The following is a 21487-nucleotide window of genomic DNA, read 5'->3' as shown; positions in this document are numbered from 1 at the left end:
ACCAGGGACGATTCGAAACAATGCGATTGAACCGCGATAATTGGGTGAGTTTTTCGGAAAAATAACAGCGATTCTTCAAATTTAACTGAAAATATATCGAAGTTTGTTAATTTATAAAAACAATTAAATTAATATTTTTTGGAAGGAGGTAGGATTAATACTATGAAGTGGATAAATCGCACTAAGGGATAATATTGTATTTTTTTCGAAGCCAAAGTGACCCAGAGCAAAAATATACTTTTATCATTGCGTTTATCTCAAATTGATTAAAACCCGTGCAAAACTACAGTGTGATGTTTTTTTTTCAAGCAAACAGCGAAAATGCTTTAAAAAGCATAAAACTCATTTGTTTCCATTAAATCTTTCAAATTTGCTGGCACCGAAACGCCCTGTAGATTCTGGGGGCTGTAAAGTTGGAAGGTTAAAAAAACAAAATTGGGCTTGTTTGACGGGTTTGCTTTAAAATTAAACGTAGACATCCTGTATATGAATGAAGCTGGAAAATATCTGAGGTGAACATAGACGGGGGGGCCGTACATTGAACTGAAATGCGACCATCAGATATGATTGAAAGTTGTTTACAAGCATTGGAATGGTACGATGTAATTGCTGTTTATTTTTCCTTTTCTTTCAATTTTTCTTCAGGGGATTTTTCTAGCTAAAAAACTGGGGTTTTCCCAAATTATTGTTCTTCGATTTGAATGGATACGTTCATTAATTTGATGCCCTCTACTAGTTGAGCTTAACATTTGAAAAAATTGGATGCAAAGCATCAACCAAATGTTTTTTTTTTTAGCTTTTGAGGCTTAGTATTGGACAAACCCCTGCAAATATTTGTTTTCTGTTGGTGTTGGAAACACTTTTTCAGTACAAAGTACCACCCTAGCCCGCTTGTTGGTGATTACGATTATCGCCTGTATACCATTCTTGCATTTTAAATCGTCCAAGTGGGGTCCGAGGTCTCTTTTAACCGAAGAACGATTCAAACGTGTTCAGTGCGTTCAGTGCGACCAGACACCCATCGATTTTCACAGTCGCCCTCTTACCATTAGTGCTTTGTTTGTCGATTTTGTAACCAGCTGTTGGGGTGTCGTTTTTGGATCACTTTAAACACCTAAAACTCTTTGAACTTATCCTTGATAATCAATTTGTCGTCACTCGTTGCTGTACCGTTAGAATTATCGTGCAGAAATGGCGTTTTCTATTTTGAGAAATGGACTGAAACTGGGAAAGAACGTACAAAAGATTGTATGTTCGAAAAATCCGGTGGAAATTGCAAAATTGGAGGGCTTGAGGAATACAGCAGCGGTAAGTTAATTTAATCGAGTATGAATATCAATTTCCAACGGCATTTTTAACTTAATAAGTAATTAATGCCTTTTGAATTTAATTCAAATGATTCTTGGCCATTTTTTTATAAATAAAGTTGATAGTTTCTCGTCGCCTCTCAATATCATTTGCACTCTTGAGCTCGGACTGATTTTATATGTATAATAATTAACATTTTTATTCAAATATCGTTGAATAAAAAAACATTTTTTATTTTGTTCAGTTCGATTGTATTCTTTTAAAATTATCCCCAGAAATGATCGAATAGACGAAAGCCTTGTTCTTCTTCATTTCATTTTAGTACTCAGCAATTATTTGCTTCGTTTATTAAAAACATGATAAACTTTTATCTTTTTTTAATGCTTGCTACTAATTAGTAGGTAGTTAGTAGCACAGTTTCGTTTAAAATAAGACGCGCAAAAAGCCATACGAGAATTATTAGATAATAATTTTACTTTAAATCAACTAACGATTGCCTCAACGTGACCGATGTAAAGTGCTGTAGAAATATGTACGTTAAAATTCGACTTTTTGGGTTTTAAGTTTTTGGCCCCCTTGTACAGTGTAGGTACTTGAAATGCGACCAACTTTTTCTATTTGAATTCAGTTTCAATAGAATCATTAAAATCCAAGAAAATTTGTTGAGTTAAATGTTAAATTTTATTTGCAACTTTTAATCAAAGCAGATGCTTGGATGAGGACCTAAATTTTAACAAAAGAGCCGATACCCCAAAATATGAATTCAGGTAGAAGATTTGCTAAGAAGCTATAAACGAGCCGGGATTAAAGGGCACGTAGCAAGTTTAATTTTAAGCAAAACAGAAATGCAAGTCTGGAAACGATTGTGGGATCCACAGGCGTGTTTAAAAATTTAACAAAAAATTGAATTTTAAAGACAATACGATATCGATTTTCGTTTTGCACTGAATAAAACAAAGTTATTCAAACCGGTGTCGTACAGTTACGCCTGTGTATATTTTTACAGAGAAAATTTGCGCGCCTCTGTTTTTTCTTTAATTAGATTAGATTTAATTAATTAAAAACTGGTGATTTCGCTGTTCGTCCCGGTCTGTCTTTAGCTCTTTTTGTACGACGCATCTTTTTCGAGAAAAAACACCATAAGGTTTAGTTGGAAGAAAAAACACCATAATGGGATTAATCAGCATATGAAAACTATACATAAAAAAGTTGACTTTAAAGCGACAAATCTCATATAAACATGTGCCTGTATGTCTAAAATACCAGCTGCTGTTTACGATAAATCTTTAGAAAAAAATTCAATTTTTCAATACCGTAAAGAAAGCATTTTCAAACTTACATTTACAAATACTTTTTTGTCTAAAATTTAATTTTCTATGCAGCGTTTTCAAATGGCTCCTAAAAATCGCCACTCACACAAACATAATGCACCAAAGATGAACATAATTCGATTAATGTTCCAGATTATTACTAATAATTAATCAGCTATGAATCGAACAACCGAATAATATTCAATAATATTTTTCACAAAAACCTTCCAAAATATAGCCTTATTTTTCACAAATAACAACTATTTTCGTCTAAGCAACAAACTTAATGTTTTATCATTTTAGCGTATGTAACTATCTTACAGCATTCTCATGCAAGATAGGGTATTTTATTAAAAAAATTAATTTCGTTGTAATCACTCTATGTATTATATAAGTGGAGAAGCTAAAATTTAACGATATAAGAAAACTATATAAAACAATTTAGATTCTTTTTAGGAGTTGATCATTATAAATATGCGTGTTGAAAATGATGACCCAATTAGTAGCTGAAAAATAAATTGTTTTTAAACCGTCGACTCTTAATGTTCCATTTTCATCATATTTTTATGATTTTCTCTTAAAAGAAAGTCTTGAAATATCGCAATTTGTATGGAGAAACAAGGGCAAAAGAACCAAAAACAAGGTTTATGTAGGAATTCACTTTCCCTACTAATTTTCTAATGCTAAGGATTACCTTTTTTTTTGGAACACATAATTTGGGCATGGTTTCCTTTTTATCATTTTTATTCCAACTGAGAGTAAAATGAGAGAGTAATTGGTTAAAAAATGTTTTAAATTTGTATTTCTGTGTTTTGTTTGTCTATTCATCTTTTTTCGAATGGCGAAAACATTTCGATTGCTTATAGTTTATAACAGGTACCAAAGAGAAGATAAATTATAGCTCATAACAGATCTGGAAACCTTATCAAAAGTGCAACAACCGATATAATATGTTTATCTGAGTAAATACAGCTAAATAAAACATTCCCAAATAGATAGTAAACATACCAATTTCAAAATTGTAATAAAAATAGTTAAATACCACAAATTCATGGTGATATTCGTTTCGTTAAACTCGTACAAATAAACTAATTTTGTTACATAATTTAACATAAATGTACATACTTACAGTCAGGTTTTATTTTGGAAATATTCTCGGTTCACTCCTATTGGAATTTGAAATTGAGATGCAAGAAAATTTTATACAGCGTGTCCCAAACTTGAGATATCATGCCAACGACCATTTTTAAATGGCAAAGCTATTTTTTTGACTATTCTTAAAGGGCATATGAACAAAAATCAAATTTTTATTTCTTCGCATCTAAAAATATTTATCACGCACATGAAAAATTCGAAAATGAAGAGATCTCAACCTAATTATAATTTTTATGGTTTTCGTTAATATAATAAATATAATTTTTATCGTCCCCATCAATAATATTTCTCCAATAATTGCACAAAGTCTAAATTAATAATTGATAAACTGATAATAAAATGCTGATATGCTCAACGAAACCGAAGCTCATTTTGAACATTCCTAATTAATTCTGAGGAAATTAGCCTGCATTTCCGTTGTACTCTCTTTTGCAACTCCTAAATGTTTGTCGGTTTGGTCTGAACAATTTGCTCTTCAAGTGAAATCCTATTGAAAATAGTCCGGATTTAACAGGTTTTCTTCAGTCCAAACTTGCTCAAACAAGTGTGTGGCCTTTCTTCATTCAGGTTGTGTTTTTTGAATTTGAGCTTCTGCAGGATTTCCATATTACAAGTATCAATTTTTTGGAATTTAAGAATTCCAGCCTCTGAAAACTGGCCATTTTCGAGTTCTCTAGTGAGGCATTAACATTTTCTTGAACAGGGAGAAGTAGGCACATTCAATTTGACTTCTTCCTTGAACACACTGATGATCAATAATTTTTCTTAAATGATCATTTTTCTGGAACTGTTTTTAAATCTTGCTTATGGTACTTTTCGATTTGGGCGGCGAATCAGGATTTTTTTACTGAAGAAATCATCACTAGATTTTCTATCCACCGAGTTTTAGTTAACTTCGGCATTTTGCTTTATTTTTCTTTACAAAAGGGCAAACTAATAAATATCCTCGCTCAGTACGATGCTACTTTAATGTTACTACGATTGCTCTTCTTACTTGCTTTTATTTAGCTTACATTTTAATTAAATTTTGATTTAACTTATATTTGGGCTTTTAGTCCAAACACGTTTTAGTAATGCTATAAAGGAAAATATTATTTAAGATTTGTGCGGCATTTCAATTTAACTAATGTGCATTGTATTCAGCACTGGAAAAGTTTAAGCGCACTACTGATTATTTTTGAATAAAATTTAAGAAAATTGCGAAAATATCCTAACTTTGATATCTTGTTCTGTAGAATTCTTCAGCATATTTTGTGCGCTTAAATCTGTCCTCTTTGCATACCCAATAATAAATCATTTGTTTTTTTGATCCCATTGTGCGATAATCATTGAATTTGCTTTAAAACTACTATTAAAACATAACTATTTAAATATGTAAAAGAAACCCACCACTCTAAGCCCCAGAAGAACTGATTAAATCCTCAATACTTCTATAACCGAAATCGGGGTTAAACACATTAACCAGTTGAAACAATTACGCAAATTTCACTGTCTCTGACCTCCAATTCATTATTTATTTACACGTACGTGCAGTACCAGATGTATCTCCAGAGAGATTATGCTCTTACATTCACGTAGTCACATGGTCAGGTTGTTAAAATGAAGATATGATAAGCAGTTGACCTATTTTTGACAATAGACGCTATTATGAACTATGCAAGTCTAGACGAATTCGAAAGTGTTCGATAAATTCACATTAACAGAAATATACTGGCAGTACCTGACTCAAAGTAAACTGATGTGTTAATAAAGTGCTGTTGAATTAATTGCCTAGATACATGGTTAAATAACAACAAGTTTCTTTGGATATTTATCAACTTTTCAAGCGAAAGTTTATTTATATTTTTTATTATCGTTTATATCAAACGAGAAAAAATAGCACTGTGTGTGTTCGCATGTATTTTTATTAATGCGTTTTTTTTTAATTTAACACAGATTGAATGAATGATTACAATCCGATAAAAATTTGGGAAAATTTTCGGTCAAAATTAAAAACAAACATGAGTGTTTTTGGAGCTCCCCAGCATGCATCATCGTCGGTAAAAAATCCGAACCGCTCAAGATGAGCCAACATTTTCGTTTTTTTAGGATCAGAAGAGTGAAGCGAGTATATTTCTGCGCTCGCCGGATTTCTCGCTACCGTGTGTGTTTAAAATCATAAAGAATTTGAGACATAAAATTTTTTTTCGAAAAAACCTTACATTTTCGGTCAAAAATAAAAATGTACATGTCTGTTCTTTGGGCTCAATTGATAGATTTCAACCAGCAGATATTTGCGCATATGTGCGGTTAAAGCCGTAATAGGGCAGATATTTCGGCTAAAAATCTAAACCGCTTAAAATAAACTTTTTTCGTTAATTTGCACCAGCATTAACCAGAGTTAATTTGCACCGACGTTTGCAATTGTTTGAAGAAATTTGCGTTTCTACCAATAAATTTAACACATGGAATATAAAATAAAATAATTAAGTACTTTTGGTATATACTTATAATCGTTTATATTTGATAAATAAATAAATATATTGGTAGATATGGTACACATCTACATAATAATAAATATTTGCTAGTCCTTTAATTGTTGCTGCCTCTTCTGATAATTTTAATTTGTGTTCAACCAATTTATGTTGATATCAATTAAATAAAGCAACAAATGATTTTCATATAATAGGAAATTGTTGATACCCATTAAATAACGAATAAATTTGTGAATGCTATCATTCGTTATAGTACATTTCCTAGCTTATGTAGCCAATAAATTCAACCTAATAGGCGCGACTTTTCTGCAAAAAATCGCTAATAATTCATAGCATATCGTATAAAAACATGTGGCTCAAGGCGAACATTCATTAACCGATTGCTTGTGGAGGTCAATTTTGTTGTTGTAAACAACCAAAAAATTTCTTTCAGTTGTTGTAAACAACCAAAGCGTTTAAATGGAACGGCGATTTTGCCAACAACATTTGCTTTCTATTACTTAACTTTAAATGTGTTCTAAACAAAGCGATTCAAAAGTGGCACATAATCAAACTGATGTAATTTTATTGCCTTCATCATTGTGTCTCTATTATTAAAAAAGAAAAATGTTTACACATTGCAGGCTTTATCTTGTACTCAACAATCCTGCCTCCTCACACCTAAGATTACGAACTTAGAGCTGGCGTCGCGTGGGCTGAGTAGCAAACATGACACCAAACCGCATCATGAACGCAAATACCAATCATCATCTGAATCTGATTGTGATTTGGAAGGATGGTTGGGCAAGAGGGTGAGAAAAAAACATAGAAAACTGTTTAGGAAATATTCTACTAATTTTAATTTGCCAGGGAGACTCTGATTTTTGGAGGAGGAAGATGCGCACTTTCCACTCCATCCTGGATCTGAATAAGGATGGAGTGATTTCTTTTGATGACTTCAAGCTGTTGGCTGATGGTTTTGTGGATTTGGGGCACCTCAGTGAGAAACATACACAGGAATTTTATAAAGTTATACAGGTAAGTTTCACTTTGTTTTTGGCCGTAAGATGTTTTTGAACCACGGGGTTTTTTAGGATCTATGGGAGAAGCAGTTTGGAGAAATTACGGCCTACAACCTGATATCTGTCGAAAGGTTCTTGGAGAATATGCATCATGTGCTTAATGATAAAAGGCTTGTGAGACGTGCTCATTCTTTCCTGCCCTATTTATTCAAGGTACGTACATCAAGCCAGCGTCCGTTTTATTTTCAAATCTGATAATCTTTCCTTTAACTTAACTTATTAACCGAATAATTTGCATCTTTGCTGCAGGCTGTGGATAAGGATGCATCAGGTCAAATAACAGTGGAGGAATTTAAGCTGTTTTTCAATGTGCTAGGACTGAAAGAAATGGACGCAGTGTTAGCGTTCAGAGCCATCGATTCTAATGGAGATGGAAGAATCAGCAGTCAAGAGTTTGTGAAGCATGGAAGAGACTTCTTCGTTACAGAAGATGAGGAGAGAATTTCCAAGTACTTTTGGGGACCCTTGGTCGAGCATTAACGCAGCGGTGTTTAACGATTCCTCCTTACTTTAGACGATATTTTCTTATTAAGCTAGACCTACGTTTTCCAGACTATTGACCGCAAAATGCCGAACTTTGGGTTCTGTTAAGATGTGGAAGTCTTATCGATTATTGTTTAACTTTATCTATTGATCTGCATTATTGCAAAGCGCTAAAATTGCCATTTAGCAAGTTGAATGTTTAATTATTAACCGAGAACACTTCTTGATTTCGTCTTCATACATTTTATGAAGCGTTAAGATTATTGTGATAAAGTGGTTTATATGTTTAGATTAAGCAAGTTTATTAAAGCTATTTTTTAAACACTTTTAAGTTTAATTAATGGAGACTTCCCCAAGCCCGAAATCATGATAAAAAATGAATTTTTTCAGATGGGGACAGAGGCAGAAAGTTGGTAAGGTTGAATTGCGCATTATTTACAGCAGTTTCTGAAGTTTAACGGCCTTCAGTTCAGTTCTTTTTTAAATATTGAAGTTATTTTGTGCTAAACGGGTGTTTATGTTCTATGCACAATTGTTGAACGATTTACTTTGAGCCCTCAAAACTCGTTTCTTTTAAGAAACAGGGCGTTGGGAAGCTAAACGGACATACGAACACAGCAAATTCTACAGATTATTTCATGCCAAAGTTGTAATTTTGTCTAATAAGATCAAGAAACATCAGTAAAAAGGAAGATTGTATGGTGATGCGTCTTCACCAATTTTAAAGAAAACATCGGCTTTCTTTTAAACCTTAGAAAAAGAGAACAAAGGCACCTTTTACGTGTACAAAATAGATAATTTTCTAGTAGGTAGTCTGGAAACAAGTTGAAAGAAAAAAATAATCTCACTAAAACCGAAAATCTAGGCACCCGACCAAAGACAATAATTAAACAGTTACTCATAACAGCTGTATATCTTGGAAAAATGCGTACAACAGTTTAGTTGTCCATTTCAAATCGCTCCTGAATTATAGTCAAAACACTAAAAAAATGGTGCATTTGCATAGTCATTCTAGTCTTTATCAGACGCCGATAAAGTGACACAACTTGCAAGAGTTTGAGTCAGAGCGCAATTTCGTATTTAAAATTGTTATTTATGCACAGTAGTGAGGAGTTTGAGCTCAATATAGACTTTTGACTCTTGGCTATTGATACTTTAGTTTTGCGCTTTCCACATACAAAAAACGTATTGAATTTGAATGGAACACCAACAACAAACCTGGAATAAACTAAAAATTTATAAAGTATTTATCGTGATTGAACTAACTGTTAAAATAAAATAGTATAGGATCATTCACAGACAGGCAATAGTGGAATAAAAAAGATAACAAACACCCTACACTTGTATTTTATATTTAGCTGTTAAAATAAATCATTATATCAGCATTTGAGGCAAGTGCAAAACATATTTTATTGATACCAAATTTAACTCATTTTTATTTCAAACTTAACAGAGCTTTATATTCATTTACCTGCTTTACCATTTCGTTGATTTTGCTCGTACTGGAACAGAAAAAAGCTGTAGTTAATGCAAAAATCAATTTGTAAAATTAATACTTACGATTCACGGACGCTTTCTTTAATTGTGTTTGCTTGCATCTCGCCGATGGCAGGAATTTTTTTGTTTTCTCGAGATTTCCAATTTTGTATCTAAAAAACATGTCTTTAAATGATTTCACTGAATGGTAGAATAATCTTACTTGAATTTGTTGATATTTAGTTTTATTTTTCACTTTATCGATAACGGTTTGAAAGGAAGCACATCTATTATTGTACTCTTCCAAATCTCTCAAAAATTTGCTTTCTGCATCTGACGGTTCCGTTCTTTTCCTCGATACCAACATTATAAGATTCTCGCACTTTTTTAACAACATTTCCTGCTTGTCGTTAATATCTTCATATTTCTCTGCCAGATTTTCGGCTTTTTCCCTCAGCTCGTCCTTAGTAACGTTCATTTCTTCAATTTGCTGTTTCTGAGCTTGCTTCAATAGCCTGAGAGTATGCATTCGTTTTTCCAATTCCTCTTTGGCTTTTCCCAGATTTTTAACGTGTTCTTCACGAAACATCGCTGCTGCACGTTGTAACAACTAAATAAAATCACATAAATCATAAAGAGTGTTTCGTTTGAAATATTTGAACACTCACATCGAAGCATTCTTCAGGTGGGTGATTGGAAGAAGTAGATATTTTCAACAACGGTCTACTCGATCCTTTCTTTAAGATTTTCTGGATATACTGGTCAAATGGCTCGTTTAACATCTGAAAGTTTAGGTCATAAATTAATAATAACGCAAGAATACATTTCTGCCTGTAAAAAACTCCTCTAAGGAATTGATATAACTAAAATCTTCTTTTAAGGGCGTCAAATAAACAACTTTTGTGTTACCTTTTTGGAAACCATTGATGTGGGAACTTTGCTGACTAAAGCAAGTATGAAGGAAAACTTTTTGCAGCAGTTTTTTTTCCAAAAATGAAATTAAAAAGTGAAACAGGCGGTAGACGGTTTTAGCCAAAGGCAGTTTTACATATAAGCAACTTATATTGCCGTTTTTTGACTTAATAAGATATCAGAGAAAGAGGGGAAGGACGCTATTACTGAAGCTGCAAGTTTTACTTCCAAAGCTTCCATGAAACTACCAAATTAAAAATTTGCTCTTGCATAATATGATTATGTAAATTGTTGTTTCCAATCTTTGCCATAGTTTTTTTCATGTTAGTTTTGAAGCGATTAACCAACCAACAAACCTTTTTCAATGGGGAACAAATTTGTGAATCTTCCAATTCAGATTTGATCATACTTTGGTCCTTAGGGGCAATAGTTTCGGCCAAAATGCCCAAAGTGACCACACTGCCATCGCTCAAAATAGCGATGATCGACGTGGGCTCGTAATATAGCGCAAATCCTATTACTGTGTTCGATTTTTCACTGTTCAAAACTTTGGTACACACCAAATACTCTGCGGAAGTGGGATGCATGAATATGTCAGACGATGGCTTCGCATCTAGAAATTTTGGCTAGCTGATTCGCACATTCGCTTTTAAATGAACTTTTTACCTTCGGGTCCGAAGACAAAACTGTGCAAGTCATCGACGCAATTTAAGTTAATCGTGTGCACACCTGCACTGTGCGTTGCAAAATATCTGGAAGCTTTTGAGTCGTCTTTTCGCAGGAAAATCGGACATTTGTATTTAACGAGCTCTTCATGTTCGCTTTCTTGCGCTATGGTCAGTCCAAGTTCCAACTCGACAGTTTCAAACACTAGAAGTTCCTTTTCCGGGGCGTTTGCTGGGGATTTTGCTTTGAGCTAAAATTGATCAAATGGTTACTAATTTTAATTACATATTGCATTTTTCATTATACCTGTTCTTGCTCTGTTTCATCAATATTGAGTAGTACACCGTGAGTGAGAATTCCATTAGAGCCGGCAATGCATAGCATTTCAGGAACGGTTTTTAGAGCGATAATAGAGCACGCTTCGTTCTCAACCATGCTTGGCAGCTGAGAGGTCGGAAATGGGCCTCTAAGAACTGCTCTAATGCTGAAATATGCTACCATATAGATCTGAGATTACTCTCCTGAGACAAACCTACCGTTTTTTCAGATCAATGTTGATGCTGAAAACTGAAAAATCGCCCCTTAAAATGTAGACAGGCCAGACGAGTTCTTTCAGTTGATCGGCATTTGTGTTATTCTGCGGTTTTTCATACGGTTTTGCAGTTACTTTCGTTCCATATTTGGACTTAAACCCATTTTTAAACCGGTCGCCTGAAATTCAAGTGGCATAAACCCTGCTTCGTTTTATGGATGTTTTACCTTTTTCGCTTTGGCTGATATTCATTTTTTTCAAACTTTCCCAAATGGCGGCTTCTTCGACGATTTCGGGAAAGCCAAAATCAAAATCCACAGCAATTTCCCCATATATATCCAAGAATGAGATTTTACTGCCGGGAAACAGCCCACCTGGACTTTCTCCTATTGGATACGTTCCTACGCTGAAAGCTTCATTATTTTCGATTTGATAGAGTCTGAAAAAAAAAACAGAGTTATGGCACAGTAACTAAAGCCGAATTGGTGCTTACCTGAGAGTGTTATCCGAAGTTAAAACCAAAATGTGGGTGTCCGTAATGCTTCCAGGATGAAATTTAACTCGTCTAACTTGTATCGTATCGTTGCATGTTAACAGGCGCTCATCCAAACTGTAACTCCTAAAATAGACTTATTTTCATCTATTTTTCGAAACGGAATGGAAATAATAATGAATACAAAGAAAGTATAAATATGTCGAAAAGTATGCAAAGTCATGTTGGGGCAAGACAATTGAGAATATTATTAACAGCTATTTTCTACCAAATCCATCTGAAGCATCTCTATTGATTTTTTTAAATAGCACGAGTGAGATTGCGGCCTAACTTCGGAAACCTTTCAAAAACGAATCAAGCTTCGGAACATTTTGAATCAGCTTGTCCCAGCCAAAACCAAAGCTTCATTAATTCCGGTCACAAAAGTATGTCTTTCATGCAAGTGTACAAAGGAGATTCACATTTCCTAATGACAATGTTTCCGTTTTTTTTCTATTTGTGCTTCATATTCCAAAATTTCAATCAAAAACTAAATTAATCACTTGCAGATCGATTTGAAATTGTTTTCTTTATGGAGATGAGGAACATTGTCATTTATGAACCGCACAAGAAGTTAATAGGGAAGTTTAAAGCAATTAAAGGAATCAACTTAGGACATTAGATGCTGCCTGATCAAAGAGAAAATCTCGGAAAATTCTTCCAAGCATCGAAAACTCAACTTAATCAGGAATTAAATGAAGCGACGCCATGCACGATTTTACATAATTTTCTCTTTAGCCATAAGCGTATTTCTTATTTGATTAGAAGTCTAAATACGCAGTTACACAACCCCTGAATTCTTCTTAAATATTTGTTTAATGATGGTAATTTCAATGGTGAAATCGACCGCGATCTGTGTGAAAATTATGTTAAACCAGTGAGAATTTATGAACAGTATGAGAATGACAGAAATTTGGTTGAAACTTTATTGAGGAGTCAACAGGATAGAATTCCGCCACATTTTGATTTTCACAACTTTTTTGTTGAGCATTTTGCCACAAAATATTTTTGTCTTTAAAAGAAAGATAACATTTTCTCACGTCTTATACTTCGGATAGCTTATACTTCGGAAGCTTTTCTTAATTAGTATCGTAGAAAGAATTCCTGGATTTTCAGATAAAATTAAACGAGTAGCTAAAAAAATCAATATTAAATCTTTACAAACGAAAATACAATTAGAAGCAAAATTTCAAAAACAAAACTTCATGAGAAAATTGAAAATACAAAAAACATAATTTTATGCAGATACATTTTTCGAGGCAAAACATCCAGCAAAAAGTTTTTCAAAACATGAATCGCCCAGAATTATGTACAATTTATCTGAAATATTTTCTGCTGTATGTTTCTTTTGTTGTCATCTGTGATGAGAAAAAGAATGTATTATAAATGTAATATAATGTAAAATAACTCTGTCACTGTTTGACTTTATAAATGTATATGAGACTAAATATTATTACTATCAGTTGGATTACAGTTACGCAGGAACATTGACTGAAAAAAGGGAAACACCAGAATGGTCTCCTGGTTCTCCCGATTTTACGCTCCGGGATTTCTTTATTGTGTGGCCACTTAAACTTTGAAGTCTTCAAAACCCAACTAGAACGAATTGAAGAGCTAAATAACGGGCAAAATATCACAACTTAATAAAAAATCACTTATGTCACAAACTTTTAAATTTTTTTAAAATTTATTTATAATATGCATTTTATGAGGCCTTTGAAATAGGCATACTATAGAGATCAATAAAATCACCCGTACATAGACAATGGAACATAAACAGAGAAAAATATAGAATTTGTCCATAAAATTTGGATTTTTTTCTGTGGATATAAATCATACTTTGATTTTTCATCATATTTATATAATATTAATTGGTTTGTCTTAGCCCCATGCGTTCTCTTTGTTAGAGTCTTTGACTCTTGTTTTTGCTTTCCGCCCACGATCGCATAACTCTTTTAAATCTCTAAATACATTGCTAAAAGTCTATATAGCTAAATAATAACAAGTTTTTGTAGCTCTTGTTTCAAAATATTTTCGGTATTTGCATGCTTCTATTTCCTGTTGTGCTTGTCGAATTAATGTATTTTTCTCTTGGATTTTTATGGCGATTCAATATAGGTAGTTGAAAATGGAACTGCTTTACATTAAATGGGCGTTTTTCATTTATGAATCTGTTTTTGCTAAATATTTTCATGATTTTATGTTGTTCGCCTTGCATTAGTTTATTGGAGGTACCATAAGTTGCACCGCATGCATCATTCCATTAAAAAATGCGTAGTAAACAGTAAGAAGCGTTTCAATCACGATGATATTCCTAATTTTAGCAAACACAAAAATCAAATATTTTGTTTGTTTCATTTATATTCCACGCCTTCGTCCCATCTCATACTGCAATAAAAAATTAATCCTAGATGCTTGTGAGATTCAACTCTATTTAGCAATGAATAAATACCTTTTCATTGTTGGAATTTCGAGGCAAAACCGCCTATTTATGTATTGCACTCAACCTCTTTTTGCAACAATATTTCTTAATTTCCAGTCCTCTTTTACCCTTTTACCCCATTACCGTCTCCGCAATGCGATTTTCGGTTGTGTGACACATTCCGGTGCTAAATAATAATTTCGGTGACGTCTTGCTTTTTAGCGCTCTTTACCGTAATTAGTGTGAATATGACTTAAATGGGTTGATTGAGAAATATTATGGAAAGGTGGGGCCTAAGTGGCACAAAAGAAATTAAGTAAAAACCGGTAGATCTTAATAAAATGGACCGCCTAACCATCCATTACGTTCTGGACCGCCGCACTTTTGCATCTGACCATTCATGGAAGAGTTACATTGAAAAGCTGGGGCAAACGAAGTTTAACGGAAAAAAAATATATGATGTAAATCCTTGGGGTGCAAGCTCCCGCTCAGCCAGGTAAAATATGAAACTAATTCATATCATAATCCGCTTTTGGGTTACCACAAAGTCGTAAACAATAATAAAAACGGATTCTGGCTCATTTTGTCTCCATTAGTATTCTGCGGGAATGAATATTCAAACTCTTTAGACTGTATTTCGTTACGCTTATGTTGCTCATAGACGTTCATTTTACACATTTCTCAACATAAACACAATATTTTCTCTTTACTCTTTGTTCACTGGCTGGACTGGAGTTGGACAACAATCTTAACTGTAAATATACCAAGTCCATCAGGTTGGTAAGAAAAAACTGCAACAATAGAAAATAAAGCTTAAAACCGGATCGTAAATTAACGGAAAAACTACTACTCAACAAATTTGCCTAGATGAGAAAAACAAGAAGAGCTTTTAAAACTTTAATCTACTCCCGCAAAAAAACGTTTTTTTGGCCTGTATAGTAGCAACAATTGAAATCTGCGCTACTGATTTTCTTAACTATAACTAAGAAAGCATAGGTTAGGTAATCTCACATTCACGAAGATTTGGCCGCATCGGCGGCGAGCAAATTTGCATAAAAAAACGATAAAATTAGCGCAAGATTAGGCGGAATGCGTGAACGAGGCTTAAAGTGGCAGAAATTCCGGGGCTAAGGTATTTAAATGCCCCCTCCTAATGGTTCTCTTTTGGAACGATCCAAGGTACTTTTAGGTAAATCAAAATATCTAACTTTTGAGTCTTATTGAGATTTGTGAAACGGGAAAGTTAATCTGCAGGCATTGGACTTGAGCATGTCTTATACGAGGTGATATTTACTGATCCACCAAGAAAATATTATGAATACTTTAACCCTGCGTAAATTTTCAGATAATTAGTAGATAAGAAAAGAGACCTGGTGAGTTTTTCGAGACTTTAAGGCGTCATGGATACGGTCAAATTTTGATTTTGTAGACGAAAGTCCCTTCCATAAGTGGAAAACGTTTCGATTTTCAGGCATCGCCGGACAATTTTCGGCATGTTTTCGAAATAGCTTCTTGTTTCATGGTGATTGTTGCGGATCGGAGAGTCAATTTTGGATGCATTTTGTAGACCCAAATAAGGGGACAAATTTTTGATTTTTTGTCATTAATATTCAATTTTTAACAATTTTTCAAAATTGCGCATGAGTACGCGGTTGTTTTTACAGGTCGAAGTCTGCCATTTATTTATTTGGAAACTAATAAAATGACACAAAAGTTCTTCTGCATTTGAAAATGTATTTTGAAGGGCAAAGTCTGTTCTAAAAGTGCGAGGTATCTTCAATTTTTTTAAAATTGAGTTTTTTTAATTATGGAAGCCGCATTTATTATGCATTTAATAGGGAAAAGTTTCTCCTATCAGTGCACAAAGTTCAGATTTTCAGGCATTGTCAGACAATTTAAATTTTTTTCCAAAATTACTTCTTGTTTTTGTGATGGTTTTTGCAAGCCAGAGTTAGGTATTTATTTATTCACGAATAAACAAAGTGAGAGAGGCGTTTTTGAAGGAATTTTAAAGAGCAAAGCCTGTTTTATAAGCGAAAAATATTTCGATTTTCGCGGTCTTCGCCTGGAAATTTTTGAGGATTTTTCAAATTTGCCCTCGGTTTATGAGATTGTATTTGTAGGGCGTAGTTGAAATTTTTTTTTAATTTAAGAACTAACAATGTAGGTTATAGGGCAAATACTGTTTTATAAGTGAAAAAGTGTCGACTTCCAATCATCACCGGGAAATTTTTCAGAATTTTTCAAAATTGCCTTGGGTTTACGAGATTGCTTTTGCGGTTCGTAGTTTGGCATTTATTTATTCACGAACAAAGTGAGAGAGTCGTTTTTGAAGGAATTTTATAGGGAAAAGCCTGTTTTATAAGCGAAAAAAGTTTCGATTTTTAATCATAACCAAGAAAATTGTCCTCAGTTTACGAGATTGTATTTGCAGGGCCTAGTTTGGATTTTTTTATTTAGGAACCTCAGAAGTGAGAGAGTTGCTTTGTATGTATTTTGTAGGGCAAAGCCTATTTTATAAGTGAAAAAAGTTTCGATTTTCAGTCATGAGGGAAATTTTTGAGAATTTCTCAAAATTGCCCTCGGTTTATGCGTTTGTATAAGTAGTTTTTTATTTAAGAACTAAAAAAGTGAGAGATTAATTTTTGAGTGTATTCTATAGGGCAAAGACTGAAAAAGTGAAAAAGTTTCAATTTTCATTTATCACCGGGAAATTTTTTAAAATTTTTCAAATTTACGCTCGGTTTACGAGATTGGTTTTGCAGGCCGGAGTTTGATATTTATCAATTCAAAAAGTAACAGCGTCAAAGAGTTGGTTTTGAATGTATTTTATACGGCAAGCCCTGCTTTGTAAGTGAAAAAAGTTAACTTTTTCAGTGATCATTGGAAAATTTTTGAGAACTTTTCAAAATTGCCTTTGGTTTACGAGATTGATTTTGCAGGCCTCAGTTTGGCATTTATTTTTTCAAGCACTAACAAAGTGAGAGAATCGCTTTTGTAATTTTTCGCGCAAAATATGTTCTATCAGCGTAGAGAGTTTCAATTTTCAGGCATCATCAGCCAATTTTCAAAATTTTCCAAAAATTGATTCTTGTTTTCGTGATGGTTTCTGCAAGTCGGAGTTTAGCATTTATTTCCTCTGTAAATTGCGAAGCAAGAGAGTCAATTTTAGATGCATTTTGTCAGTCAAAACCTCTTCTATATGTGAAGAAAGTGTCTACTTTCATTCACCATCAGGCAATTTTTGATAATTTTTCAAAACTGCCTTTGGTTTACGAGGTTGTTTCTACAGGCCGAAGTTTGGTATTTATTTATTCAGAAACTAATGAAGTGAGAGCGTCCCTATTGCATGTAGTTTGTGGGGTAAAGTCTGTTCTACAAGTGGAAATATTTTCAATTGTCAATCATCATCAGACAATTTTTGAGAATTTTTCAAAATTGAGCCTGGTTCTCGAGACGGTTTTTGGGAGGCAGGAGTTTAACATTTATTTGATCCGTTACTTGGCGTACGAAACAGTCAATTTTGAATGCATTTGATGGAGAAAATTCACTTCTACTCGTATAAGTCATATTCGGGCAATTTTTCAAATTGTCGTCGGTTTACGAGATTGTTTTTGCAGGCCGAAGTGCATTTATTTACTGAGAAACTGTATTTTCAACCACCATCAGGCAATTTTTAAAACTACTTTCAAGACTTGGAATTTAGGAGGAAATCAGTCGAGTTCATGAAATTTAAAAACAAAAAAACTGCACTTTACAATTAGAATGAGGAATGAAGGACTTTCGATAATTATCGGTAATTTTTGAGCACAGGCAGTATGTTTTCCAAAAGAGCAAAAAATAGTGAAACTTTGTACGGTTTTTAATGTTTTTTGGATAAAATTGCGCTACGCTTACACTGTGCACAAATCGCAAAAAATAATACGACATGCGGTGCTTTAAAGGCATAACATACTCCTCCCTGAGTCCATTTACAACTTCGGCTGATTATTTCATTTTCAATTAATTTAATTCGAGAAATTCCGCCTTCCTGGTACTTTTTCCTCGTAAATTTTCATAGTTTTATTAGAAGAGGTGAAGAGTAATCGAGTCTTGGATGTTTCCAAATGCGTTTAGTAAAGATCCGTGTCACACAAGCCGGATTTTCCGGCGTCCATCCCCATTTCATCCCCAGATCACAACTGGGGACGTAGAAGTGCGAGTCGGATTCTTGAACATTAAAAATGACAGCGGTCTCGCATTCTAATTTTTACTGACCACCGGTGTTTTATGATATTTTTCCTCCGTGCAGAATCGTAAAAGGGTTGGAAACCCCATCCCTTTGTCCTTTGTGCCTTTGAATGCAAATTGGTTTTTATTTTTGCGGCTGCCGCCGAGAGAAATATGTGCAAGAATTTTAAATATACCTACATGCATATTATATCTCGCTCTTTACGAAGAATTATTCTTTTAAATGAAAAATCTAATTCCACAGCGGGGATGTTTTAAATATCTTTTTCATGTCAAGTGTCGCTCTGGAAAACTTATCCTTTGATATGTTCTGTTCAGCTGTTTCTGTACAACAAACCACAAAACAAAAAATGCCAACAATTTAAATATGTTTAAAATTCATAGTATTCTTAAAATTGTTCATTTGATGAGCTTTTGCTGCACAATGAAATTTAATTTGCTGCACTAAAATTCATTTTCTTCGCTTTAATCTCAACTATAACCATTTTCTACTAGTTTTTCTGGACTAGAATTCTGTTTCATTGGTACCTACTGGCATTTTCATATCCCAAAAACACCAATATTCAGTTGATTTCCACTGAATTAGAAGCTACTAAAGAAAACTTGCATTTGTAAAGCGCTGGCTTTGAAAAAGTACGACTATTTTCCAACAGCCGATTTTCAACTTTGCATTTCCCGGAAAAATTTACTCATCTTTTTCCTTTCTGCAGCCTAATACCACAACACTGTGGGGCTTTTGTAACTAAAAAAAATATATTCAAAGGATAGGAAAAGTGCGATTAATCACAAATCAAGGCACAACCATTCTTCATGCAATTTGTGTCGTTCCTGCCCCATGAAGATGTTTAATATCTGGTTCGACAAGTCACGGAACGGACAAAAAGGAAATATCACCCGCAGAAAAATTTTCATTAAGTCGCCGCTTTTACGGCATCTCATTGACTGCTCAAATGAATTTCTCACGTTGGAAAAGTTCATTTCGGCACCTGGGTGTTAAGTCATTTAGAGCATTTCTTAAAGCCCTCGGGCGTTTGCTTCGCTTGTCAATGGCATCCTAGTGGATAGAAAAGAATAAACGACACCTGCAAAGTCCACTTATTGCGTGATTTAATCAACAGAAATGGTTTCACAAAGACAGCAATTTTGGCTTTAGCTAGACGCATTGGAAACGAATAAAAATCAGTTTTTTGAAAACACCTCCTTTATTTGAGCGAATGCTGGCAATTAGCCGAGATAAACCAAGGAAGACCAAGTTTATTCGCTCCGGTAACATTAATAATTTATTTATTTGCTTTGTGGATTTTGCATGTTTCGCACTCAACCGACTTGAGTCCATTCTGGTATACGCAAACCATATAAAATTATTACATTTAGAGAAAACGCCACGCTGTTCCTCACTATTAATATATGGCCTCCACCTGCCTTCCAAAGTACAAAACAAGAGCCATTACCTCAGTCATAACAGCGCCTTTTAAAATGATATACTTGCAAAATTCTCCTCCAAACTCTAACATAACTCTTTAGTGTGACTGGAGCGTAATTTCGGGTAATTATTTATTTTGGAAGGCGCTGGCTGCATATTTCAATTATTTTGTATTATTACCACCTACTTCTACTCTACGAGGTTTTCTGGAAATCGAGCTAGAAAAAAACCCGCTTTATTCAACCGTACACAACTTATGCAAACAAATATTATATTTAATGATGCCGAAAGCTTTTCCGCAAATTTCAAAAAGTTTGCCCGTCTCTAAAAATTAATTAATACGATTCGGAAACTTTTTAATGAGCAATATCCTTTTGGGCGAAAAACGACATATAAAACTTTACACTTAAAACAAAAACGATGTCCACTGTTAAAAGGGTTTTTATTATTTCCAGTCTAAAGTTAATACATTGTTGTTTCTCACCATTTGCCCCTTTCTCTTGATAGAAATTAGTGGGATAGTTGAAATAACATACTCTGGTACTTTTCTTTGGATTTTCTAATGTTCTCCATAAACTTTTTAGGATTTCATCGGTTTCAAGCGACCTATGGATCAAAGAGATTTAAGGCAGTACAACGCTTGAGAATATAAAATTAGCTTAAATTTCCCATCACAAGTGGACAAAGTTTGGATTTTCGGCCGCCTTCAGGTAGTTTTTGACAACTTTCCAAAATTGCTTTTGTGTTTTTTTTGTTTCAAATTTGTTCAAAAACCAACGAGGTGAGACTCTTTTGTATGGATTTTGTACAACAAAGTGCTCTATAAGTGGACGGTGTTTAGATTTTCACTGATCAGAAAATTTTTAAAATGTTTTCATATTTGCGCCTGCTTTTCGAGGTTGCTTTTGCAGGCCGGAGGCATTTATTGCCTTCCAAACTTGTGAAGTGAGAGCCAATTGTTTATGCATTTTGAAGAGCAATGTGTCTTCTATAAACCGAGTAATGTTTGATTTGTCGACAACTTAAGAAAATTTTTGACAATTTTTCAAATTCGCGTTTGGTTTTTACAGGTCGGAGTTTATCTATTGAGCAGTTAACAAACTGATAGAGTCGCATTTGCACGTATTTTATAGCGCAAAGTATGTTGTATAAGCGAAAACGTTTCGATTTTCAGGAATTGTCAAGCAATGTTCAACATTTTTTTCAAAATTGCTTCTTGTTTTCGAGATGGGATCTGCAGGCCGGAGTTTAGCATTTATTTGCTCTGTATAATTTGCGAGGCAAGGTGTATTTTAAGTACATTTTGTAGGGCAAAGCCCCGTTTATGAGTGGACAAAGTTTTACTTTTTCAGGCATCATCCGGTAATTTCTGAAATTTTTCATTTGAAAAATCAAATTTGCGTTTTGTTGGAGAGATTTGTTTTCTAATGTATTTTATAGAGCAAAGCCTGTTTCACAAGTGAAAAAAGTTTCGATGTTCAGTCATCAGCGGAAAATTTTTGC

The 21487-nt window shown here is 33.9% G+C and overlaps 2 protein-coding genes across 3 annotated transcripts in view; one reads left to right on the top strand and one right to left on the bottom strand.

Annotated features, from left to right (window-relative positions):
* The first annotated feature begins 920 nt into the window (after window positions 1-920).
* On the top strand, window positions 921-8115 carry LOC125504735 (sarcoplasmic calcium-binding protein-like). 2 transcript variants are annotated; one of them, XM_048667139.1, is made up of 5 exons: window positions 921-1308; window positions 6871-7038; window positions 7097-7264; window positions 7321-7461; window positions 7558-8115. In XM_048667139.1, exons 1-5 carry the CDS (start codon window positions 1192-1194, stop codon window positions 7786-7788), a joined length of 825 nt encoding a protein of 274 aa, XP_048523096.1. In that variant the 5' UTR covers window positions 921-1191; the 3' UTR covers window positions 7789-8115. The 2 variants fall into 2 exon arrangements, with proteins under 2 accessions (XP_048523096.1, XP_048523097.1); XM_048667140.1 differs by lacking the exon at window positions 921-1308 and adding an exon at window positions 6723-6805.
* A 1007-nt stretch (window positions 8116-9122) lies between these two features.
* Window positions 9123-21487, bottom strand: part of LOC125504731 (nuclear pore complex protein Nup88-like) — a 26275-nt gene continuing 13910 nt past the window's right edge. Inside the window, exons 3-12 of the mRNA XM_048667136.1 lie at window positions 11871-11996; window positions 11605-11816; window positions 11382-11556; window positions 11152-11329; window positions 10846-11095; window positions 10536-10792; window positions 9936-10049; window positions 9491-9877; window positions 9352-9440; window positions 9123-9293 (exon numbers count right to left, since the gene is read on the bottom strand). Of these exons, the coding sequence (XP_048523093.1) occupies window positions 9227-9293; window positions 9352-9440; window positions 9491-9877; window positions 9936-10049; window positions 10536-10792; window positions 10846-11095; window positions 11152-11329; window positions 11382-11556; window positions 11605-11816; window positions 11871-11996 (1855 nt within the window). The 3' untranslated portion in view covers window positions 9123-9226. The remainder of the gene's footprint in view (window positions 9294-9351; window positions 9441-9490; window positions 9878-9935; window positions 10050-10535; window positions 10793-10845; window positions 11096-11151; window positions 11330-11381; window positions 11557-11604; window positions 11817-11870; window positions 11997-21487) is intronic.

The sequence above is a fragment of the Dendroctonus ponderosae genome, unplaced genomic scaffold (assembly GCF_020466585.1).
Source record: "Dendroctonus ponderosae isolate FM_Combo_2020 unplaced genomic scaffold, Dpon_F_20191213v2 Dpon_F_20191213_58, whole genome shotgun sequence".
NCBI classification, from domain to species: domain Eukaryota; kingdom Metazoa; phylum Arthropoda; class Insecta; order Coleoptera; family Curculionidae; genus Dendroctonus; species Dendroctonus ponderosae.
This window is presented reverse-complemented; position numbering and strand designations above follow the sequence as displayed.

Bases quoted from the DNA above. Each gene is read 5' to 3' on its own strand.
- LOC125504735 (XM_048667139.1), top strand. From the start codon at position 1,192: ATGGCGTTTTCTATTTTGAGAAATGGACTGAAACTGGGAAAGAACGTA. The intron at 7,039-7,096 runs GTGAGAAAAAAA...TTAATTTGCCAG, and splicing joins AAGGATGGTTGGGCAAGAGG to GGAGACTCTGATTTTTGGAG. The intron at 7,265-7,320 runs GTAAGTTTCACT...GGGGTTTTTTAG, and splicing joins AATTTTATAAAGTTATACAG to GATCTATGGGAGAAGCAGTT.